The following is a 27,055-nucleotide window of genomic DNA, read 5'->3' on the forward strand; positions in this document are numbered from 1 at the left end:
AAATTGTTCATTTAAACAGAATTTCATTAACGATAACATTTAATTTAATTGTAATAGGGCTGGGCAATATGGCTGAACTGAATATTGCAATATTAATTTGATTATCTTTCTAATATTACACATCATGATGAGGCAAATATATGCAAAATACAGAAAATAATCAAGTTAATGTTCATTTCATAGGAAAAACTCGAACGAAATGTGTTTGATTTGCGTTGAAATTGGCTTGAAATTGTTAATTTAAACATAATTTTATTAACAATAACACAATATGACTATATTGTCATGATACAATTATCACCCAGCCCTCTATTTTGATTTTGAACTGTTGATGTGAGCTCTGGAAACTTGTATAAATGCATTTTATTTATTTATTTAATTTAAAAATGCAATCATTAGCTGCAGCACTAATAACAAGAATGAACTCATGTATTTTGTTTCAGTTTTCATGAATTACTTCGACATCTCTGATGGCAGAATTTCTAGCTGGCTGGTGAACTGGGCAGCAGGGGTGACTGATATTGCGATATTAATTTTAATATTTTTTTCTAATATTAATACATCATGATGAAGCAAATATATGCAAAAAAACCCAGAAAACAATCAAGTTAATGTTCAATAAATCTAAACATGTTCCATGAACTCTTTTATTTTGAAACCGGTGACCGGAAGCGTGGTGCCCTGCCTTGTGACAGGTCGTCAGGTGTTGGTAGAGGAGAGGAGGGTTGCCGTCATGTCGCTGCAGTTTACAGATGAGGAGTTTCAGAGTGCCTGGAGAGAGCTGGATGAGCCGCAGCTGGACGGAGGATGGGAGCTCTTCACCGAGACGATGGGAGTCAAAATCTACCGGCTCTATGACAAGGTACAGAAACATGAATAAAAGTGCTGCTTTGACAACAGGAAGACGGTTGCTATAGTGACCGACTCAATGAATGAGTCTCCTCTGCAGAGCGATTTCCTCTATCTTCTGCCCAAAACATGCTTTTATCTTTATCTTTAATGCATTTATTGACAACATTAGTAAACACACCAGCAGCAGTGATTTCCTAGCGGACAACAGGGGAAATATCCGGAAATTGAGCAAGAGAGCTGTTGGACCGGCTGTACCGGTTTCTTTTCTTTTCACCAAACTCCATTTACAAATCTGTCAATTTAATGTTGCCTCTCCTCTGTGCACATTATGCATCATCGTCCAACCTGATTTAATACATTTATAAAATCATTAACATCCACCCTTCAATTCGGCATGCACCTGACACATCAAGGCTGTAGCTTTTATATCATTTTTTTAACAAAAGGTGAACAACAATGAAACAATTAAATACAATTAAATTGTAATCTAAAACTGCATACAGGAAGTATCTCAATTCCCTCACTGCTCTTGATACAAAACAATATATAATATGTGCTTATAATATGTATATATGCGTATAGTATGTATACATGTTTGCATGTGTATGCATATATGGACTATGTGTATGTAGATGTGTTTGTGTATATTTGATGTATGTGTAGGTGAATGTATGTATGTATATGTAAATGTGTGTATATGTACTATATATTTGTGTATGTCTGTGTGTATATATATATATGTGTGTATGTGTATGTATGTTTATTTATTTTTTTCCCTCAGTTATCCATTTACTAGTTGTTCTATGTTATTCTTCTGTTCTGTAGGTATCACTGGGTGTATAAAATACAATAACAAAAATTGCAAATATATAGTGCACCTATTGTGGATGTATAATTTATGATTAATTTTCGATAAAAAGTATTTAAAAAAAGAAGAAAAATTGGACAAATAATATGTTCTGTGAATTTTGAGACATCTGTGGGCACCCTCATATTTTTTTAAAATGTGCTGTATTTAAGAAAATTAAAAAGTTCCATTCACAATAAACAAATATGATTAAATCATATTTTATTTACAGTTAATTGGAACTTATTCCTGTGTTGTTGAGATCAATCTTGTGTCTTGTATAAATCATTCAGTTTCTTAATTAAATTGATTTTTACACACTGAACTATGTGCAGGATAGTCATCAAGGTAATCTTTTTCACATTTGGCTTAAAACGTAAGAATGATGTGATGGCACACTGGTTGAGTCTCCGGAAAAACTCCTAATAATGCTCTGGCCATTTATCAGGAATGTAGTATTTTAAGTGTATCTAATAATTCTATAGGTTTGAGGCCTTGATGTGCTGTACACCGCCAAGGGAAAACAAGACAACTTAAACTGATGTTTTTGTGAATGGAGTTTGGTTTGACTTAACATTCTCTTCACGTAGACACACATTCCTCAGACGTGTTTATGCACTTTTGAATGAAATCCATCACACTATAGGAGTGAGAGAGAGGATGTAACGCAGACCGGCTCTAATCAGAGTTGTGTGGTTTGGGGATTTATTAGTTACATACTGTGGGTGTGGCATGTAGTCTGCTTTTGGAAGAGAGAACTTTCATGTGCTGTTTTCAGGAAACTGGACTTTATGAGTACAAAGTCTTTGGTGTGCTCACCTCCTGCACTGCAGAGCTGTGTGCAGATGTCTACATGGACTTGCCCTATCGGAAACATTGGGATACATATGTGAAAGGTAAAAAAACAAACAAACAGTAACTTAAAGCAAAAGTTGTCATCGTCCTTTCCATCCAAATCAACTTTTCCCTCATTGCTCCTGCTTAATAATCATATTCACATGAGTGTCATTAGTTCTGCTCTCCAGTAAGTTGCTGACATTCACTGTGGATAAATGACTTATTTGTTGGCTGTCATAGCTTTTTCCATGTGCCTTCTTAGATCTTGTCTTGAAATAGTGCTCTGAATATAGGCTTGTTTTTTATACACTAAATAACAATTTTAATTTGTTATCCTTGTCTTCATGCACCGCTACAGTAACCTGCAGGTAACATGTTGTTGTCTTTATTGTAGCTGCCTAGTTTGTTAGAAACTAAAGTCCAGCTTGAATCATAGTTGTTGAAATGTGTAGTAGTTGAAGTAGCCTTTCCTTCCAAAGTCTTGTTGTCTGTGGTGGTAGCAGATTGTTCTTGTATTTGCTATGGTGTCTCTGGTATCTATCTATCGTTAGCTTGCTAATATAGCCTGTGACCTGTTTAGAGTGAAGAGTAAAAGGGGGTGGAATCGAGTGCAGTCGACATATCTAACTCTCTTACTGTATTGCTCAATTCTATTTCATGTGGATGAGGACAAACTGTACTGTGCTGATCCAACTTTAGCCTACTTGGGGGGGATACAGTTGTTTTATTATTACTTCTAATTGCACAATTTGGTCATGGGCAGTATTTCAAGTGTGCCTTCATAACCATTTCATTTCCTTTCCTCTCCATAAGAGATGAAAAAACCCCAATATATATATATAACAAAGCATCTTCAGAGACATTACGGCATTACACACTTCTACAACATCTGATGTTTAGCTGCTTTTTTATTTAAAGGTCCCATATCATGCTCATTTTCAGGCTCATACTTGTATTTTGTGTTTCTACTAGAACATGTTTACAAGCTGTAATATTCAAAAAACACATTATTTTCCTCGTACTGTCTGCCTGAATATACCTGTATTTACCCTCTGTCTGAAATGCTCCGTTTTAGTGCATTTCAATGGAATTGCAACGGAATTGCGTTGCTAGGCAACAGCTTCGGTCCATGTTTACTTCCTGTCAGCTGATGTTATTTACATACACTGCAACAGGAAATAAACTGGGACACATTTAGAATGTTTACGTTTAAAAACCTTGTAATGGTCTAAATATTGTAGATTTGTGACATCACAAATGGACAGAAATCCTAACGGCTTGTTTCAAACGCTCAATTTCTGAATACGGGTTGTGTGTACTTCTCCGTATATTGAGCGTTTTGATAGTTTAACAGTATTTATATAGAACTTAAACCTGCTTTATAATATAAAAGACATGACAATCTCACTTTTTACAATATGGGACCTTTAATGTCATTGTTGTTTCTTTTTATTCAGAGCTCTATGAGAAGGACTTCAGTGGACAGAAGGCAATCTACTGGGAAGTAAAATACCCATTCCCTCTGTCAAACAGAGATGTATCCTTCTGGTCCACACAAATACATTCAGTATGCAGACACTTCTCCTGGACAAACACTTAAAGGTTGTTCCCTTTGAGCACCAAGTCTGGTTTATAGAGTTGAAATCAGGCTATAAAGGAGAGCATATTTTCCAGTGTCTTCCCTAACACCCTTACCTCAGTACGTGTACATGAGGGAGCGCAGAGACCTGGAGGTGGACGGCAGGAAGATCTGGGTGACCCTGGCCAGAAGTGCCCCAGAGATACCGTGTGCAGAAAAGAGTGGCACGCTGCGTGTCAAAGACTACAAGCAGAGCGTCGCCATGGAGAGCGATGGAGGCTGTGGAACTAAACGTAACACATGATGATACTATTGCCACTTCGCATGAATGAATAGCATGTTGTGATGAAATTATTAAATGATTAATTTGCTTGACAGAAAAATATTTATACTTATGAATTGAATTGATGAAAAAAAAGGATAATCCATCAGATGTTTAAGCCATTTATCTAGTTTTAATTGTAATAGGGCTGGGCAATATGGCTGAAATAAATATTGCAATATTAATTTTAATATTTTTCTAATATTAATACATCATGATGAGGCAACTATATGCAAAAATACAGAAAATAATCAAGTTAATGTTCATTTCATAGGAAAAACTCGAACGAAATGTGTTTGATTTTCATTGAAATTGGCTTGAAATCATTAATTTAAACAGAATTTTATTAACAATAACACAATATGACCATATTGTCATGATACAATTATCACGCAGCCCTCTATTTTGATTTTGAACTGTTCATGTGACCTCTGGAAACTTGTATAAATGCATTTTATTTATTTATTTTATTGAAAAAATGCAATCATTAGCTGCAGCACTAATAACAAGAATGAACTCATGTGTTTTGTTCCAGTTTTCATGAATTACTTCGACAACCCTGGTGGCAGTATTCCTACCTGGCTGGTGAACTGGGCGGCAAAGGTGAGTGTATGCACGTTTGATTTACTGTGAGAGTCATTTTATATACAAACAATGCCAGTATAAAACCTTTACAGCTTTAAACCTGAATGACTCATTAAGCAGCTTAAGTGCCGCTGGCCTCGTTGAGCAGTTACAGATGGGTCACATGCAAAGCATTTCCTTATTGGGATCAATAAAGTGTAACTTAACACGACTGGTTTGAATTCAGGTTTCACTAAAATAAAAAAAGTGCAGATTTTAGTCTAGTTTTATTCTCATATTTTGTAGGCAAATTAACAATATAGTGACCAACAAATCTCCCAATGTAACGTTTGCATGATTTACAGTAGAAAGAAAAGGGTTTAGTTTATGTAAACCAGCTTTGTTTGAAGATATTTCTCAACAAAGACGGGGATTTGTAGGATTTGAATGGCTGCCTGTGGGGATTATTCTGCCTTAGGGGGAAAGAAAAACACAGACTACGAGTGTAAAATATTGAGGAGGTGGTTTTGTATTGACACATGTGACTCTAAGACATCCACAACAAAAGGAAAACAAATTCTCCTGTTCTCCATCACCACCTTTTAAAAAGGAATTTGGAAAGTTGGTTTTCCCTGTTTTTCAATTTCTGTGGTTAACGCAAGCTGAAGAGATTTTAACGTTTTGTTCTACGACATAAAATATGTCAATACATATACCACTCTTGAATTTTTAAGCTTTTACGTGTCTTAAAAAAAGGCGATTGCGAACAAGTGGCTAAATGAGACAACAAGATGTCATCACTCCGACTCGTCCGCCTTTAGCTTAGTGGTGGTGATGTGAAGTCATGTGACCGTGGTGTAGTTTGTTTATAGCCTAACGTTAGCTTTTTAATTCTGGTGAGTGCATTTACACTTCAAAAGTCATAAAAAGGGTGTTCATTTTGTGGAGATTATCTTGCTGAACAAAATGTGTACGTATCATAAACGTTTGTTTGCCTCAGAGTTTATTTTCTGCAATGATCCAAAACCCAATGGAACAATCCCATTGGCTTTTTGTCGAGGGAACCAGGGTGATGCTAACTTCCTTAGAGGACAACCTTGTTAAAAAAAAGAAAAGCCTTGAAATGGATTGTACATTCGACAAAGGCTGAGTCCATTTGCTGCCATTTGCTGCATGTCAAGACTATCACTATCTCTATCAAATTGTAGCAGCTGCCAATTCTCTGGTGCTTGCTGTTGTTTCCCTTTTCCCTGGTGTTTTTTTGGTTGAATTGCTGAGTGATTAGAGGGTTATTCAGTTCACCTGTTGCACAGGGTGTGGGTACTGGCTCTTAAATGATAGTTGAGGGCAGCTTGGTGCATTCCCCTCTTGGCCAATCAGGGTGTAACGACGCCCTTTCTGTAGGGCTTAAAAGAGGAGGGAACCTGCACACCCAGGGTGATTCTGATCTCTCCTTCACTCAATGCAACATGTGTTATCAGCCAAACCAGAAACTCTGGTCTGTTTTAGGCCCTTTTGAGATTCTGTGCTCTTTGTGTTTTGTTTATTGAGAGTGTTGACAATAAATACCAATCAATTGGGTTACCTGCACTAGGACGTTTAGGTGCTATTTGTGCAAGAATCTGGCTTGCCTCACGATAGCCTAACGCCTGCAGGCTTTATTTTGTTATTCTAGTCATTTGTTGATTTTCAATGAAACACTTTATACCCATTTCTTTTAGTGTATTTTATTTGGGAAAACTTTAAAGGAGGGTAAAAGGAAAAATAAAACCAATATTTCAGTTTCCTTAATTGTTTGTTATTGTAGAGGCATTTGTTCATTATTATCATTATTATTATTATTAAGGAGGCATTTTATTTTATATTATTATGTGGATGGGAACTGTTTTTCAGTCTTCTGACTGATCAACTACAGTCTGGGGAAATCAGTACCGCCACAAAATAAAGGCAAAAAGCCCCACAAAATAATCTTTAAATATTGCAACGATATTGTGCGTAAAAACCACGTGGAGATCATCCGGACGAGCCGACGCACTGCTGTAATGTATCGATGCAATGTATTTCAGCATACTTTAAAAAAGCATACTAAATAGGGGAATTTAGTGTACTTATGAAAAGTATAATTATCTTCAAGTTCTTTGTAATACGCTATTAGTATGTATTATTAAAGTATACTTTAATTTCACTTCATTAGAGGTGTATTTTATTTTACTTTCAAAAACTGCATTTTAATGTAAGTTTATTTTAAGCTGTATTTCAGTGTACTTTACAAAAACGTATTAAATTGCAAATATGTATAGTGGTAATTTAGTGTACTTATGAAATTCATTTTGCTGCAAGTGTATTGTAGTAAACTTACATGAAGAGTACTTTTTAACTATTACTATTAATTACTTTTACTATTGGAAGTTTGTTTTAAGTTGTACTTTAGTTCACTTAAAATACAATCTCAAATACTTATAGTAGTGTTTCAGTTTTTTTTATTTTTCCTTTTATTTTGTTTTATTACAGACTGATGTAAACTATGCCTACTCTTCTTTCGTTAGTTAACTTTGGCTATAGTCTCTGGTAAAATGGTGTAAAATTCTAGTTTTAAGTAAAAAAACCTCATATTTCCTCGGGGGAGGACCTCCTTTCTATCTACAGACCTAAAGATACGTATACTGAAATACATTTAAGTGTACTTAAGTGTACTATATTGACACACCATTAAGATGCACTTCACTATACTTAAGTACAACTTTTTAACTGATCAGTACGTTTCATGAATACACTTTATTGTATTTCAGTTATATTTTAAGTAGACTTCAAAGTCATTCCAATTGTAATAAATTATGTTTAAAGTGTATTATCCACACATTTTAATTTAATTTAAAATGTCTTTTTTTATATACTATAAGTGTGTTAACAGTTATCTGAAAAGTGGATTAAAATATACTTTGAGTATAAAAATAATTCATTTTTATAAAGTGCATCATTAGTAAAAAAATATGTAAATTACAAATGAAACATGTAATTTTACGTTGCAAAAGCCCATATTTACATTAACTCAGAAGTTCTGCAAAAAAATCTTTATTTTTACAAGAAATATTTTTAGAATTCCATGAAATCCTTTTCTTCTAACATAAATGAATTGTTAAAATAGAGTCATAAACCTCTGAAAAACAGAATAATTATCTTTAAAAATGATCAAGAAAAGCTTAAATACAGATAATAATGATTGTGATTACAAAAAATACTGTAAATCTAAGACCATTTATATAGAAATCACAAATTAAACATGTAATTTTTACATTTTTTTCCTGTCATTTTGAAATACAGACAAAAAATTTAAAATTTCTTGAAAATGTTTTTAATTTTGTTTTTGTTTTTTTACAGTGTAGTCAACATGATACATAAAGTGAGAACTGCTAATAATAATCCTGTTCACATCTCAGAATTGATTAGTACTTGAGTAAATGTACTTAGTTACATTCCACCACTGCTGACAGTTATGAAGCTGTGACACACAGTATACTGTTCAGATATAATCTGTGTGTCAGCTTATTTGATTTGAGACAGAAACCCCCCACCCAAAAAAAAAATTGCTCTGAACCCCTGAATATCGCCCGGAGTCCACCTGCCAGTGGAGCCTAGTGCTCCATGCACACGTCCATGCCTGGCAGCTGGACTCTGAAACATGGCTGTGGCCTGAAGCCTACGTGCCAGTGGAGCACTAGCTCCATGCACACGTCCATGCCTGGCAGTTTCGCCACGGAACAAAACCTACCCCGTAGGTAGGATGGTGCCCGTGGCGAGGTGTAGCCTAGGCTGACAACCAAGTCTCTGGCGTCTGACAGAATCAGAGCACTCCAGGTCTCCTAGATGGGAGACCCGGGTTAGAGGAACGAGAGAAATGGGTCCTATAAGTAAACTCGGTTTTGGTTACACATGACGTCACGTATGACGTGAAACATAAGCCCCGCCCAATAACCTCCTCCGTGACGTCAGACGTGACATCACGGAACATCACCTCATAGATAGTCAGCACTTAATTAAACAGTTTAATGAGCCAAGACTTCAGGAGAAACCTCTTCTTGTCATACTATGTCATTATTGCCAGCTATGGGGAAAATGTTGATTTACCAGAAGATAAAGGAAGAAATAAATCATATGTTTTCAGTTATACTCAACTTATGTTGATTTACACTGTAGCCTGGTCAAGGTGACATTTGATGTGACTGCTCTGCTGTCTCATATGAACCTCTGTGGGACGAACGCGCATCGGTAGACTCCTGCTCATCTCCTGTATGAAATGGATGTATCCTCACTGTCCTGCATTATTATGAACCATAGTAACGTGGTTATGGATCCATTCAGTAACTCACTCTCTCTTCCTCTCCTCGCAGTTCTCATGCATTAGCTCCGTGTTGTTGACTGGTTATGTTGTGGCTGCTTCGACATACAGTAGTCTATGTTGATGTTCAAGTTTGCTTTTCTAAAATCAGAGTTGTTCCTGCTATTGCAGCGCGTTTTTGCGCTGCGTAAAAACCACGTGGAGATCATCCGGACGAGCCGACGCACTGCTGTAATGTATCGATGCAATGTATTTCAGCATACTTTAAAAAAGCATACTAAATAGGGGAATTTAGTGTACTTATGAAAAGTATAATTATCTTCAAGTTCTTTGTAATACGCTATTAGTATGTATTATTAAAGTATACTTTAATTTCACTTCATTAGAGGTGTATTTTATTTTACTTTCAAAAACTGCATTTTAATGTAAGTTTATTTTAAGCTGTATTTCAGTGTACTTTACAAAAACGTATTAAATTGCAAATACGTATAGTGATAATTTAGTGTACTTATGAAATTCATTTTGCTACAAGTGTATTGTAGTAAACTTACATGAAGAGTACTTTTTAACTATTACTATTAACTTGCTTTTACTATTGGAAGTTACTTTTAAGTTGTACTTTAGTTCACTTAAAATACAATCTCAAATACTTATAGTAGTGTTTCAGTTTTTTTTATTTTCCTTTTATTTTGTTTTATTACAGACTGATGTAAACTATGCCTACTCTTCTTTCGTTAGTTAACTTTGGCTATAGTCTCTGGTAAAATGGTGTAAAATTCTAGTTTTAAGTAAAAAAACCCTCATATTTCCTCGGGGGAGGACCTCCTTTCTATCTACAGACCTAAAGATACGTATACTGAAATACATTCAAGTGTACTTAAGTGTACTATATTGACACACCATTAAGATGCACTTCACTATACTTAAGTACAACTTTTTAACTGATCAGTACGTTTTATGAATACACTTTATTGTATTTCAGTTATATTTTAAGTAAACTTCAAAGTCATTCCAATTGTAATAAATTATGTTTAAAGTGTATTATCCACACATTTTAATTTAATTTAAAATGTCTTTTTTATATACTATAAGTGTGTTAACAGTTATCTGAAAAGTGGATTAAAATATACTTTGAGTATAAAAATAATTCATTTTTATAAAGTGCATCATTAGTAAAAAAATATGTACTTAAGTATATTTAAGTGCATCATAATGGTGTGTCAAAATAATACACTTAGTACACTTAATTATGTTTTAGCATATCTTAAGTAGCACTTATGACATATCATTAGTATACTACATTGTTAGTACACTAAAAAATAAAACACTTTAGTACACTAATCACATGTGCATGTGGAAGTATACCAAGTATACTTAAATTAAGTGAACTTCAGGGCACTTTTTTTTTTTAACTGGGTAGTAATGTATTTCCTCTGAGGGGTGCATCAGTGGATCCCATGGGAACTTATATCATAAAAAAATATGAACGGTACACTATAAAAAAAAAAGTGTAAAATAACGGAAATTTTCCGGCAGCAGGGGTGCCAGAAAATGTCTGTTATAAAAGGAAAAATACTGTCTGTTAATTAACATAAATAAACTAAAAAAAAACACAGTAATTATCTTTATATAATTAGCCTTTATTACTGTAATTTTACAAGAAATATTTAATTTTTAACATATATTTATTGTTAGAATAGAGTAATACACTGTAAATCTAACACCATTTACATATAAATCACAAATGAAACATGTAATTTTACGTTGCAAAAGCCCATATTTACATTAACTCAGAAGTTCTGCAAAAAAATCTTTATTTTTACAAGAAATATTTTTAGAATTCCATGAAATCCTTTTCTTCTAACATAAATTAATTGTTAAAATAGAGTCATAAACCTCTGAAAAACAGAATAATTATCTTTAAAAATGATCAAGAAAAGCTTAAATACAGATAATAACGATTGTGATTACAAAAAATACTGTAAATCTAAGACCATTTATATAGAAATCACAAATTAAACATGTAATTTTTAAAAAATGTTCCTGTCATTTTGAAATACAGACAAAAAATTTAAAATTTCTTGAAAAAAAATGTAAAAATTTTTTGTTTTTTTACAGTGTAGTCAACATGATACATAAAGTGAGAACTGCTAGTAATAATCCTGTTCACATCTCAGAATTGATTAGTACTTGAGTAAATGTACTTAGTTACATTCCACCACTGCTGACAGTTATGAAGCTGTGACACACAGTATACTGTTCAGATATAATCTGTGTGTCAGCTTATTTGATTTGAGACAGAAACCCCCCACCCCAAAAAAAAATTGCTCTGAACCCCTGAATATCGCCCGCAGTCCACCTGCCAGTGGAGCCTAGTGCTCCATGCACACGTCCATGCCTGGCAGCTGGACTCTGAAACATGGCTGTGGCCTGAAGCCTACGTGCCAGTGGAGCACTAGCTCCATGCACACGTCCATGCCTGGCAGTTTCGCCACGGAACAAAACCTACCCCGTAGGTAGGATGGTGCCCGTGGCGAGGTGTAGCCTAGGCTGACAACCAAGTCTCTGGCGTCTGACAGAATCAGAGCACTCCAGGTCTCCTAGATGGGAGACCCGGGTTAGAGGAACGAGAGAAATGGGTCCTATAAGTAAACTCGGTTTTGGTTACACATGACGTCACGTATGACGTGAAACATAAGCACCGCCCAATAACCTCCTCCGTGACGTCAGACGTGACATCACGGAACATCACCTCATAGATAGTCAGCACTTAATTAAACAGTTTAATGAGCCAAGACTTCAGGAGAAACCTCTTCTTGTCATACTATGTCATTATTGCCAGCTATGGGGAAAATGTTGATTTACCAGAAGATAAAGGAAGAAATAAATCATATGTTTTCAGTTATACTCAACTTATGTTGATTTACACTGTAGCCTGGTCAAGGTGACATTTGATGTGACTGCTCTGCTGTCTCATATGAACCTCTGTGGGACGAACGCGCATCGGTAGACTCCTGCTCATCTCCTGTATGAAATGGATGTATCCTCACTGTCCTGCATTATTATGAACCATAGTAACGTGGTTATGGATCCATTCAGTAACTCACTCTCTCTTCCTCTCCTCGCAGTTCTCATGCATTAGCTCCGTGTTGTTGACTGGTTATGTTGTGGCTGCTTCCACATACAGTAGTCTATGTTGATGTTCAAGTTTGCTTTTCTAAAATCAGAGTTGTTCCTGCTATTGCAGCGCGTTTTTGCGCTGCGTAAAAACTACGTGGAGATCATCCGGACGAGCCGACGCACGGCTGTAATGTATCGATGCAATGTATTTCAGCATACTTTAAAAAAGCATACTAAATAGGGGAATTTAGTGTACTTATGAAAAGTATAATTATCTTCAAGTTCTTTGTAATACGCTATTAGTATGTATTATTAAAGTATACTTTAATTTCACTTCATTAGAGGTGTATTTTATTTTACTTTCAAAAACTGCATTTTAATGTAAGTTTATTTTAAGCTGTATTTCAGTGTACTTTACAAAAACGTTTTAAATTTCAAATATGTATAGTGGTAATTTAGTGTACTTATGAAATTCATTTTGCTACAAGTGTATTGTAGTAAACTTACATGAAGAGTACTTTTTAACTATTACTATTAACTTGCTTTTACTATTGGAAGTTTGTTTTAAGTTGTACTTTAGTTCACTTAAAATACAATCTCAAAACTTATAGTAGTGTTTCAGTTTTTTTTATTTTCCTTTTATTTTGTTTTATTACAGACTGATGTAAACTATGCCTACTCTTCTTTCGTTAGTTAACTTTGGCTATAGTCTCTGGTAAAATGGTGTAAAATTCTAGTTTTAAGTAAAAAAACCTCATATTTCCTCGGGGGAGGACCTCCTTTCTATCTACAGACCTAAAGATACGTATACTGAAATACATTTAAGTGTACTTAAGTGTACTATATTGACACACCATTAAGATGCACTTCACTATACTTAAGTACAACTTTTTAACTGATCAGTACGTTTTATGAATACACTTTATTGTATTTCAGTTATATTTTAAGTAAACTTCAAAGTCATTCCAATTGTAATAAATTATGTTTAAAGTGTATTATCCACACATTTTAATTTAATTTAAAATGTCTTTTTTATATACTATAAGTGTGTTAACAGTTATCTGAAAAGTGGATTAAAATATACTTTGAGTATAAAAATAATTCATTTTTATAAAGTGCATCATTAGTAAAAAAATATGTACTTAAGTATATTTAAGTGCATCATAATGGTGTGTCAAAATAATACACTTAGTACACTTAATTATGTTTTAGCATATCTTAAGTAGCACTTATGACATATCATTAGTATACTACATTGTTAGTACACTAAAAAATAAAACACTTTAGTACACTAATCACATGTGCATGTGGAAGTATACCAAGTATACTTAAATTAAGTGAACTTCAGGGCACTTTTTTTTTTTAACTGGGTAGTAATGTATTTCCTCTGAGGGGTGCATCAGTGGATCCCATGGGAACTTATATCATAAAAAAATATGAACGGTACACTATAAAAAAAAAAGTGTAAAATAACGGAAATTTTCCGGCAGCAGGGGTGCCAGAAAATGTCTGTTATAAAAGGAAAAATACTGTCCGTTAATTAACATAAATAAACTAAAAAAAAACACAGTAATTATCTTTATATAATTAGCCTTTATTACTGTAATTTTACAAGAAATATTTAATTTTTAACATATATTTATTGTTAGAATAGAGTAATACACTGTAAATCTAACACCATTTACATATAAATCACAAATGAAACATGTAATTTTACGTTGCAAAAGCCCATATTTACATTAACTCAGAAGTTCTGCAAAAAAATCTTTATTTTTACAAGAAATATTTTTAGAATTCCATGAAATCCTTTTCTTCTAACATAAATTAATTGTTAAAATAGAGTCATAAACCTCTGAAAAACAGAATAATTATCTTTAAAAATGATCAAGAAAAGCTTAAATACAGATAATAACGATTGTGATTACAAAAAATACTGTAAATCTAAGACCATTTATATAGAAATCACAAATTAAACATGTAATTTTTAAAATTTTTTCCTGTCATTTTGAAATACAGACAAAAAATTTAAAATTTCTTGAAAAAAAATGTAAAATTTTTTTGTTTTTTTACAGTGTAGTCAACATGATACATAAAGTGAGAACTGCTAGTAATAATCCTGTTCACATCTCAGAATTGATTAGTACTTGAGTAAATGTACTTAGTTACATTCCACCACTGCTGACAGTTATGAAGCTGTGACACACAGTATACTGTTCAGATATAATCTGTGTGTCAGCTTATTTGATTTGAGACAGAAACCCCCCACCCCAAAAAAAAATTGCTCTGAACCCCTGAATATCGCCTGGAGTCCACCTGCCAGTGGAGCCTAGTGCTCCATGCACACGTCCATGCCTGGCAGCTGGACTCTGAAACATGGCTGTGGCCTGAAGCCTACGTGCCAGTGGAGCACTAGCTCCATGCACACGTCCATGCCTGGCAGTTTCGCCACGGAACAAAACCTACCCCGTAGGTAGGATGGTGCCCGTGGCGAGGTGTAGCCTAGGCTGACAACCAAGTCTCTGGCGTCTGACAGAATCAGAGCACTCCAGGTCTCCTAGATGGGAGACCCGGGTTAGAGGAACGAGAGAAATGGGTCCTATAAGTAAACTCGGTTTTGGTTACACATGACGTCACGTATGACGTGAAACATAAGCCCCGCCCAATAACCTCCTCCGTGACGTCAGACGTGACATCACGGAACATCACCTCACAGATAGTCAGCACTTAATTAAACAGTTTAATGAGCCAAGACTTCAGGAGAAACCTCTTCTTGTCATACTATGTCATTATTGCCAGCTATGGGGAAAATGTTGATTTACCAGAAGATAAAGGAAGAAATAAATCATATGTTTTCAGTTATACTCAACTTATGTTGATTTACACTGTAGCCTGGTCAAGGTGACATTTGATGTGACTGCTCTGCTGTCTCATATGAACCTCTGTGGGATGAACGCACATCGGTAGACTCCTGCTCGTCTCCTGTATGAAATGGATGTATCCTCACTGTCCTGCATTATTATGAACCATAGTAACGTGGTTATGGATCCATTCAGTAACTCACTCTCTCTTCCTCTCCTCGCAGTTCTCATGCATTGGCTCCGTGTTGTTGACTGGTTATGTTGTGGCTGCTTCCACATACAGTAGTCTATGTTGATGTTCAAGTTTGCTTTTCTAAAATCAGAGTTGTTCCTGCTATTGCAGCGCGTTTTTGCGCTGCGTAAAAACTACGTGGAGATCATCCGGACGAGCCGACGCACGGCTGTAATGTATCGATGCAATGTATTTCAGCATACTTTAAAAAAGCATACTAAATAGGGGAATTTAGTGTACTTATGAAAAGTATAATTATCTTCAAGTTCTTTGTAATACGCTATTAGTATGTATTATTAAAGTATACTTTAATTTCACTTCATTAGAGGTGTATTTTATTTTACTTTCAAAAACTGCATTTTAATGTAAGTTTATTTTAAGCTGTATTTCAGTGTACTTTACAAAAACGTTTTAAATTTCAAATATGTATAGTGGTAATTTAGTGTACTTATGAAATTCATTTTGCTACAAGTGTATTGTAGTAAACTTACATGAAGAGTACTTTTTAACTATTACTATTAACTTGCTTTTACTATTGGAAGTTTGTTTTAAGTTGTACTTTAGTTCACTTAAAATACAATCTCAAAACTTATAGTAGTGTTTCAGTTTTTTTTATTTTCCTTTTATTTTGTTTTATTACAGACTGATGTAAACTATGCCTACTCTTCTTTCGTTAGTTAACTTTGGCTATAGTCTCTGGTAAAATGGTGTAAAATTCTAGTTTTAAGTAAAAAAACCTCATATTTCCTCGGGGGAGGACCTCCTTTCTATCTACAGACCTAAAGATACGTATACTGAAATACATTTAAGTGTACTTAAGTGTACTATATTGACACACCATTAAGATGCACTTCACTATACTTAAGTACAACTTTTTAACTGATCAGTACGTTTTATGAATACACTTTATTGTATTTCAGTTATATTTTAAGTAAACTTCAAAGTCATTCCAATTGTAATAAATTATGTTTAAAGTGTATTATCCACACATTTTAATTTAATTTAAAATGTCTTTTTTATATACTATAAGTGTGTTAACAGTTATCTGAAAAGTGGATTAAAATATACTTTGAGTATAAAAATAATTCATTTTTATAAAGTGCATCATTAGTAAAAAAATATGTACTTAAGTATATTTAAGTGCATCATAATGGTGTGTCAAAATAATACACTTAGTACACTTAATTATGTTTTAGCATATCTTAAGTAGCACTTATGACATATCATTAGTATACTACATTGTTAGTACACTAAAAAATAAAACACTTTAGTACACTAATCACATGTGCATGTGGAAGTATACCAAGTATACTTAAATTAAGTGAACTTCAGGGCACTTTTTTTTTTTAACTGGGTAGTAATGTATTTCCTCTGAGGGGTGCATCAGTGGATCCCATGGGAACTTATATCATAAAAAAATATGAACGGTACACTATAAAAAAAAAAGTGTAAAATAACGGAAATTTTCCGGCAGCAGGGGTGCCAGAAAATGTCTGTTATAAAAGGAAAAATACTGTCTGTTAATTAACATAAATAAACTAAAAAAAAACACAGTAATTATCTTTATATAATTAGCCTTTATTACTGTAATTTTACAAGAAATATTTAATTTTTAACATATATTTATTGTTAGAATAGAGTAATACACTGTAAATCTAACACCATTTACATATAAATCACAAATGAAACATGTAATTTTACGTTGCAAAAGCCCATATTTACATTAACTCAGAAGTTCTGCAAAAAAATCTTTATTTTTACAAGAAATATTTTTAGAATTCCATGAAATCCTTTTCTTCTAACATAAATTAATTGTTAAAATAGAGTCATAAACCTCTGAAAAACAGAATAATTATCTTTAAAAATGATCAAGAAAAGCTTAAATACAGATAATAACGATTGTGATTACAAAAAATACTGTAAATCTAAGACCATTTATATAGAAATCACAAATTAAACATGTAATTTTTAAAAAAATTTCCTGTCATTTTGAAATACAGACAAAAAATTTAAAATTTCTTGAAAAAAAATGTAAAAAAATGTTTGTTTTTTTACAGTGTAGTCAACATGATACATAAAGTGAGAACTGCTAGTAATAATCCTGTTCACATCTCAGAATTGATTAGTACTTGAGTAAATGTACTTAGTTACATTCTACCACTGCTGACAGTTATGAAGCTGTGACACACAGTATACTGTTCAGATATAATCTGTGTGTCAGCTTATTTGATTTGAGACAGAAACCCCCCCACCCCAAAAAAAAATTGCTCTGAACCCCTGAATATCGCCCGGAGTCCACCTGCCAGTGGAGCCTAGTGCTCCATGCACACGTCCATGCCTGGCAGCTGGACTCTGAAACATGGCTGTGGCCTGAAGCCTACGTGCCAGTGGAGCACTAGCTCCATGCACACGTCCATGCCTGGCAGTTTCGCCACGGAACAAAACCTACCCCGTAGGTAGGATGGTGCCCGTGGCGAGGTGTAGCCTAGGCTGACAACCAAGTCTCTGGCGTCTGACAGAATCAGAGCACTCCAGGTCTCCTAGATGGGAGACCCGGGTTAGAGGAACGAGAGAAATGGGTCCTATAAGTAAACTCGGTTTTGGTTACACATGACGTCACGTATGACGTGAAACATAAGCACCGCCCAATAACCTCCTCCGTGACGTCAGACGTGACATCACGGAACATCACCTCATAGATAGTCAGCACTTAATTAAACAGTTTAATGAGCCAAGACTTCAGGAGAAACCTCTTCTTGTCATACTATGTCATTATTGCCAGCTATGGGGAAAATGTTGATTTACCAGAAGATAAAGGAAGAAATAAATCATATGTTTTCAGTTATACTCAACTTATGTTGATTTACACTGTAGCCTGGTCAAGGTGACATTTGATGTGACTGCTCTGCTGTCTCATATGAACCTCTGTGGGACGAACGCGCATCGGTAGACTCCTGCTCATCTCCTGTATGAAATGGATGTATCCTCACTGTCCTGCATTATTATGAACCATAGTAACGTGGTTATGGATCCATTCAGTAACTCACTCTCTCTTCCTCTCCTCGCAGTTCTCATGCATTAGCTCCGTGTTGTTGACTGGTTATGTTGTGGCTGCTTCCACATACAGTAGTCTATGTTGATGTTCAAGTTTGCTTTTCTAAAATCAGAGTTGTTCCTGCTATTGCAGCGCGTTTTTGCGCTGCGTAAAAACTACGTGGAGATCATCCGGACGAGCCGACGCACGGCTGTAATGTATCGATGCAATGTATTTCAGCATACTTTAAAAAAGCATACTAAATAGGGGAATTTAGTGTACTTATGAAAAGTATAATTATCTTCAAGTTCTTTGTAATACGCTATTAGTATGTATTATTAAAGTATACTTTAATTTCACTTCATTAGAGGTGTATTTTATTTTACTTTCAAAAACTGCATTTTAATGTAAGTTTATTTTAAGCTGTATTTCAGTGTACTTTACAAAAACGTTTTAAATTTCAAATATGTATAGTGGTAATTTAGTGTACTTATGAAATTCATTTTGCTACAAGTGTATTGTAGTAAACTTACATGAAGAGTACTTTTTAACTATTACTATTAACTTGCTTTTACTATTGGAAGTTTGTTTTAAGTTGTACTTTAGTTCACTTAAAATACAATCTCAAAACTTATAGTAGTGTTTCAGTTTTTTTTATTTTCCTTTTATTTTGTTTTATTACAGACTGATGTAAACTATGCCTACTCTTCTTTCGTTAGTTAACTTTGGCTATAGTCTCTGGTAAAATGGTGTAAAATTCTAGTTTTAAGTAAAAAAACCTCATATTTCCTCGGGGGAGGACCTCCTTTCTATCTACAGACCTAAAGATACGTATACTGAAATACATTTAAGTGTACTTAAGTGTACTATATTGACACACCATTAAGATGCACTTCACTATACTTAAGTACAACTTTTTAACTGATCAGTACGTTTTATGAATACACTTTATTGTATTTCAGTTATATTTTAAGTAAACTTCAAAGTCATTCCAATTGTAATAAATTATGTTTAAAGTGTATTATCCACACATTTTAATTTAATTTAAAATGTCTTTTTTATATACTATAAGTGTGTTAACAGTTATCTGAAAAGTGGATTAAAATATACTTTGAGTATAAAAATAATTCATTTTTATAAAGTGCATCATTAGTAAAAAAATATGTACTTAAGTATATTTAAGTGCATCATAATGGTGTGTCAAAATAATACACTTAGTACACTTAATTATGTTTTAGCATATCTTAAGTAGCACTTATGACATATCATTAGTATACTACATTGTTAGTACACTAAAAAATAAAACACTTTAGTACACTAATCACATGTGCATGTGGAAGTATACCAAGTATACTTAAATTAAGTGAACTTCAGGGCACTTTTTTTTTTTAACTGGGTAGTAATGTATTTCCTCTGAGGGGTGCATCAGTGGATCCCATGGGAACTTATATCATAAAAAAATATGAACGGTACACTATAAAAAAAAAAGTGTAAAATAACGGAAATTTTCCGGCAGCAGGGGTGCCAGAAAATGTCTGTTATAAAAGGAAAAATACTGTCCGTTAATTAACATAAATAAACTAAAAAAAAACACAGTAATTATCTTTATATAATTAGCCTTTATTACTGTAATTTTACAAGAAATATTTAATTTTTAACATATATTTATTGTTAGAATAGAGTAATACACTGTAAATCTAACACCATTTACATATAAATCACAAATGAAACATGTAATTTTACGTTGCAAAAGCCCATATTTACATTAACTCAGAAGTTCTGCAAAAAAATCTTTATTTTTACAAGAAATATTTTTAGAATTCCATGAAATCCTTTTCTTCTAACATAAATTAATTGTTAAAATAGAGTCATAAACCTCTGAAAAACAGAATAATTATCTTTAAAAATGATCAAGAAAAGCTTAAATACAGATAATAACGATTGTGATTACAAAAAATACTGTAAATCTAAGACCATTTATATAGAAATCACAAATTAAACATGTAATTTTTACATTTTTTTTCTGTCATTTTGAAATACAGACAAAAAATTTTAAATTTCTTGAAAAAAAATGTAAAAAAATGTTTGTTTTTTTACAGTGTAGTCAACATGATACATAAAGTGAGAACTGCTAATAATAATCCTGTTCACATCTCAGAATTGATTAGTACTTGAGTAAATGTACTTAGTTACATTCCACCACTGCTGACAGTTATGAAGCTGTGACACACAGTATACTGTTCAGATATAATCTGTGTGTCAGCTTATTTGATTTGAGACAGAAACCCCCCACCCAAAAAAAAAATTGCTCTGAACCCCTGAATATCGCCCGGAGTCCACCTGCCAGTGGAGCCTAGTGCTCCATGCACACGTCCATGCCTGGCAGCTGGACTCTGAAACATGGCTGTGGCCTGAAGCCTACGTGCCAGTGGAGCACTAGCTCCATGCACACGTCCATGCCTGGCAGTTTCGCCACGGAACAAAACCTACCCCGTAGGTAGGATGGTGCCCGTGGCGAGGTGTAGCCTAGGCTGACAACCAAGTCTCTGGCGTCTGACAGAATCAGAGCACTCCAGGTCTCCTAGATGGGAGACCCGGGTTAGAGGAACGAGAGAAATGGGTCCTATAAGTAAACTCGGTTTTGGTTACACATGACGTCACGTATGACGTGAAACATAAGCCCCGCCCAATAACCTCCTCCGTGACGTCAGACGTGACATCACGGAACATCACCTCACAGATAGTCAGCACTTAATTAAACAGTTTAATGAGCCAAGACTTCAGGAGAAACCTCTTCTTGTCATACTATGTCATTATTGCCAGCTATGGGGAAAATGTTGATTTACCAGAAGATAAAGGAAGAAATAAATCATATGTTTTCAGTTATACTCAACTTATGTTGATTTACACTGTAGCCTGGTCAAGGTGACATTTGATGTGACTGCTCTGCTGTCTCATATGAACCTCTGTGGGACGAACGCGCATCGGTAGACTCCTGCTCATCTCCTGTATGAAATGGATGTATCCTCACTGTCCTGCATTATTATGAACCATAGTAACGTGGTTATGGATCCATTCAGTAACTCACTCTCTCTTCCTCTCCTCGCAGTTCTCATGCATTAGCTCCGTGTTGTTGACTGGTTATGTTGTGGCTGCTTCCACATACAGTATCCTATGTTGATGTTCAAGTTTGCTTTTCTAAAATCAGAGTTGTTCCTGCTATTGCAGCGCGTTTTTGCGCTGCGTAAAAACCACGTGGAGATCATCCGGACGAGCCGACGCACGGCTGTAATGTATCGATGCAATGTATTTCAGCATACTTTAAAAAAGCATACTAAATAGGGGAATTTAGTGTACTTATGAAAAGTATAATTATCTTCAAGTTCTTTGTAATACGCTATTAGTATGTATTATTAAAGTATACTTTAATTTCACTTCATTAGAGGTGTATTTTATTTTACTTTCAAAAACTGCATTTTAATGTAAGTTTATTTTAAGCTGTATTTCAGTGTACTTTACAAAAACGTTTTAAATTTCAAATATGTATAGTGGTAATTTAGTGTACTTATGAAATTCATTTTGCTACAAGTGTATTGTAGTAAACTTACATGAAGAGTACTTTTTAACTATTACTATTAACTTGCTTTTACTATTGGAAGTTAGTTTTAAGTTGTACTTTAGTTCACTTAAAATACAATCTCAAATACTTATAGTAGTGTTTCAGTTTTTTTTATTTTCCTTTTATTTTGTTTTATTACAGACTGATGTAAACTATGCCTACTCTTCTTTCGTTAGTTAACTTTGGCTATAGTCTCTGGTAAAATGGTGTAAAATTCTAGTTTTAAGTAAAAAAACCCTCATATTTCCTCGGGGGAGGACCTCCTTTCTATCTACAGACCTAAAGATACGTATACTGAAATACATTTAAGTGTACTTAAGTGTACTATATTGACACACCATTAAGATGCACTTCACTATACTTAAGTACAACTTTTTAACTGATCAGTACGTTTTATGAATACACTTTATTGTATTTCAGTTATATTTTAAGTAAACTTCAAAGTCATTCCAATTGTAATAAATTATGTTTAAAGTGTATTATCCACACATTTTAATTTAATTTAAAATGTCTTTTTTATATACTATAAGTGTGTTAACAGTTATCTGAAAAGTGGATTAAAATATACTTTGAGTATAAAAATAATTCATTTTTATAAAGTGCATCATTAGTAAAAAAATATGTACTTAAGTATATTTAAGTGCATCATAATGGTGTGTCAAAATAATACACTTAGTACACTTAATTATGTTTTAGCATATCTTAAGTAGCACTTATGACATATCATTAGTATACTACATTGTTAGTACACTAAAAAATAAAACACTTTAGTACACTAATCACATGTGCATGTGGAAGTATACCAAGTATACTTAAATTAAGTGAACTTCAGGGCACTTTTTTTTTTTAACTGGGTAGTAATGTATTTCCTCTGAGGGGTGCATCAGTGGATCCCATGGGAACTTATATCATAAAAAAATATGAACGGTACACTATAAAAAAAAAAGTGTAAAATAACGGAAATTTTCCGGCAGCAGGGGTGCCAGAAAATGTCTGTTATAAAAGGAAAAATACTGTCCGTTAATTAACATAAATAAACTGTAAAAAAACCCACAGTAATTATCTTTATATAATTAGCCTTTATTACTGTAATTTTACAAGAAATATTTTATTTTTAACATATATTTATTGTTAGAATAGAGTAATACACTGTAAATCTAACACCATTTACATATAAATCACAAATGAAACATGTAATTTTACGTTGCAAAAGCCCATATTTACATTAACTCAGAAGTTCTGCAAAAAAATCTTTATTTTTACAAGAAATATTTTTAGAATTCCATGAAATCCTTTTCTTCTAACATAAATTAATTGTTAAAATAGAGTCATAAACCTCTGAAAAACAGAATAATTATCTTTAAAAATGATCAAGAAAAGCTTAAATACAGATAATAACGATTGTGATTACAAAAAATACTGTAAATCTAAGACCATTTATATAGAAATCACAAATTAAACATGTAATTTTTAAAAAAATTTCCTGTCATTTTGAAATACAGACAAAAAATTTAAAATTTCTTGAAAAAAAATGTAAAAAAATGTTTGTTTTTTTACAGTGTAGTCAACATGATACATAAAGTGAGAACTGCTAGTAATAATCCTGTTCACATCTCAGAATTGATTAGTACTTGAGTAAATGTACTTAGTTACATTCTACCACTGCTGACAGTTATGAAGCTGTGACACACAGTATACTGTTCAGATATAATCTGTGTGTCAGCTTATTTGATTTGAGACAGAAACCCCCCCACCCCAAAAAAAAATTGCTCTGAACCCCTGAATATCGCCCGGAGTCCACCTGCCAGTGGAGCCTAGTGCTCCATGCACACGTCCATGCCTGGCAGCTGGACTCTGAAACATGGCTGTGGCCTGAAGCCTACGTGCCAGTGGAGCACTAGCTCCATGCACACGTCCATGCCTGGCAGTTTCGCCACGGAACAAAACCTACCCCGTAGGTAGGATGGTGCCCGTGGCGAGGTGTAGCCTAGGCTGACAACCAAGTCTCTGGCGTCTGACAGAATCAGAGCACTCCAGGTCTCCTAGATGGGAGACCCGGGTTAGAGGAACGAGAGAAATGGGTCCTATAAGTAAACTCGGTTTTGGTTACACATGACGTCACGTATGACGTGAAACATAAGCCCCGCCCAATAACCTCCTCCGTGACGTCAGACGTGACATCACGGAACATCACCTCACAGATAGTCAGCACTTAATTAAACAGTTTAATGAGCCAAGACTTCAGGAGAAACCTCTTTTTGTCATACTATGTCATTATTGCCAGCTATGGGGAAAATATTGATTTACCAGAAGATAAAGGAAGAAATAAATCATGTTTTTAGACTTAAATTTATTCAAAGGAAAACTTTCACTGACATGTGGAAGTCGTGAAGAAACCATTTCCCTCCAGCACGCCACAATCTTCAAAATGTGCACACATGTTCGTCGTTGACCTACTCAGGCAGATCTTTGATGAGAGCTTTAAAAGGGGTTCACTCTCAGGCCTCGAAGAGCTCCGTCTATCTGCCATGCTTTTATAGTTTTCCATTGTTATTGTGAGCAGATGTGTTGCAGGGTGATGTCAACAAGCTCCTCTCTTTGTTGCCCCACCTGGGTGGGTCTTCTTGACGCACATGTGTTCATGATGGATGCTCTTTGTGTGTTTTTGTTTTTAACAGACTGGGGTTCCAGGTTTCTTAACAGACATGCAGAAGGCCTGCAGCAAATACAGCGACTACTGCCAGGCCAAATGAATGTGACTGGACAGTGGCTCATGCACAAGGGCTCAGTTTAAATTTTCTTGTTTTAGTTTTGGGAGGTATTCTGATGCTGTATGATCAAATTACACTTTTCTGTATGGGGTGAATGTGGCATGGTGTGGGCTGCTACTTGTCGTTGTAGCATGCTGATGACTCAGGCATGATGTGCATGACCGGCCGACCTCATTACTAGGCTGGTGTGAAATCAATTCTGTTTCATTGTACTGTATTAATCAATACTGTATTGTCTTTTCTGTGCAATCACTTTAACCTTGTCACTCCGGGATTTAGGGGCTTTCATAGGATATTTTTTTAATGTTTATGCAAAATACTCCATATATATTATTACTTTGGGGCCTCCATGGTTAAACATGATTAGTTCAAATTAGTTCAGTTTCTTGCATAGGATTTTATCCTTTTACTTTGTTTTAAATGTGCACTTTAAATCTTAAATGTATGGAAGCCCTGAGAGGCAAGTCAGACATTTTTTTTCTGGCGATCCATTTTCTAAATCTGATCTAAATAGTTTTAGTATATAATAGTAAATAGTTTTTTTCCATGCGCTCTAATCACAAGGCACAGATATCGTGTGTTAGCAGGTTATGTAACATTACTGTCATGTCTATTAATCAACGCTAATCTGCCGTTCGGGAAAACATGAATGCTTTTAGCCCTATTTAGAACATGGAGTAGTGGTGCTCGTCAGCCTCTTGTGGCCAAAATGAGTATTACAACAACAAACACAAAAAAACAACAAAAAACAACAATGATACCACAAAAGTGCCGCGATACGATTTCGATTTGATTCAATTTGGGGGCCTGTGATCGATATGAGACGATATCATATGTCCATTTAACACAGTCAGTTACATTTATATCAACTAAAAAATGATTTGACAATTTTGTTGCTGGGCTCTTCCAGACATTTAAATGAAAAACAATCTATTCTTTTTAATAAAAATAACAAAAATAGACATCCTGTTGTTCACATTTCTCATGTTTTAGCACTGTTTGAATGTGTAGGAAGGAGGTGCGCTTGGACGTAAATGGTGACACGGACATGCCAAGGGAATTTAAAAATAAAGGCGTATCTTAAAGATGACGTTATGTATATCAATGTTGCAGAATGACAATAAATTATTATCCTTCCTTATAAACACAGGAGAGAAAACAATTTAGCTCAAACTTGGATGGATCACCTGATTTTTTTTTCGCGCTTCTCTGTGCTTCTGTATAAATGTGATGGATGCAATATAATCAGATTTATTGTACTGTATGTTTTGGAAACACTAGAATCTTCAGCTCAATTCACTGGAATTCATTCATTAGTTATAATAAAGTGAAAATAAACAAATCTGTACTTTTGGAGGAATGTTGCCTGCAGATCTTCTTGTGATTTATTTCCATGGGTTCATTACTTATGCAAAGATCATGTTATGATACTCTATGCTGATTAATATGGGAGGTACAGTATACTGTATTGATTTAGGCTGTACCTCAGTGCTCCTGTTGATGCAGGTGAATAATCTGGTCATGAAAAGCCTATTACTATGTAATATTGAAGTGTTATCGAAATTAATAAACTTTCATTTTAAATTTACTACTGTAATCTGACATTTTCTCCAGCATACACATTCACATCCACTATCACACAATAATGCTTTACATGTAATATTATCTTTTCAAAAGGTCAATGGGTGTGTATACTGTCATGCTGTCTCACGGATGGGATGCTACCATGCAATGCAGTGTTTGACATTGACATGCTGGTTAAAGTTGCCAGTTTATTAGGTACAACTCACTAAAACTAATGCAGTCTAATAATAACAGTCCTGCAATAAATTCTATCTTCATAGTTGAACATGTAATGTTCAGTTTGTGTTGACAATGTTTTAGAGAGGTGTTGATTCAACTATAGGATCATTTTGGAGGATGCAATTTGTGGTGCTATCGAATTGTATTACAGAGAGGTGGTTCTGTTATTTAATCTAGAGATTCTCATTTTTTTTTTCAGCCAAGGACCCTTTACAAAATAGAAAATGTACTGGGAACCCCCTCATGTATGTCCCTTGGAATACTTTGACGTGGCCTACTGT

The 27,055-nt window shown here is 34.3% G+C and overlaps 1 protein-coding gene across 1 annotated transcript; it reads left to right on the forward strand.

Annotated features, from left to right (window-relative positions):
* Positions 1 to 666: 666 nt before the first annotated feature.
* pctp (phosphatidylcholine transfer protein) lies at positions 667 to 26,559 on the forward strand. The gene is made up of 6 exons (XM_074655840.1): positions 667 to 862; positions 2,478 to 2,595; positions 3,994 to 4,073; positions 4,237 to 4,408; positions 4,973 to 5,040; positions 24,879 to 26,559. The coding sequence occupies exons 1-6, from the start codon at positions 734 to 736 to the stop codon at positions 24,951 to 24,953; spliced, it is 642 nt and encodes a 213-aa protein (XP_074511941.1). The 5' UTR covers positions 667 to 733; the 3' UTR covers positions 24,954 to 26,559.
* The last annotated feature ends 496 nt before the right edge of the window (positions 26,560 to 27,055 follow it).

Source organism: Sebastes fasciatus, chromosome 13 (genome assembly GCF_043250625.1).
Source record: "Sebastes fasciatus isolate fSebFas1 chromosome 13, fSebFas1.pri, whole genome shotgun sequence".
In the NCBI taxonomy this organism is placed as follows: Eukaryota; Metazoa; Chordata; class Actinopteri; order Perciformes; family Sebastidae; genus Sebastes; species Sebastes fasciatus.

What these genes read in the sequence shown, in the direction of transcription:
- pctp (XM_074655840.1), top strand. Translation starts at nt 734, where the DNA reads ATGTCGCTGCAGTTTACAGATGAGGAGTTTCAGAGTGCCTGGAGAGAG. An exon ending in TCCCTCTGTCAAACAGAGAT is followed by an intron (nt 4,074 to 4,236) that starts GTATCCTTCTGG and finishes CCCTTACCTCAG; the next exon opens with TACGTGTACATGAGGGAGCG. An exon ending in TGGTGAACTGGGCGGCAAAG is followed by an intron (nt 5,041 to 24,878) that starts GTGAGTGTATGC and finishes TGTTTTTAACAG; the next exon opens with ACTGGGGTTCCAGGTTTCTT.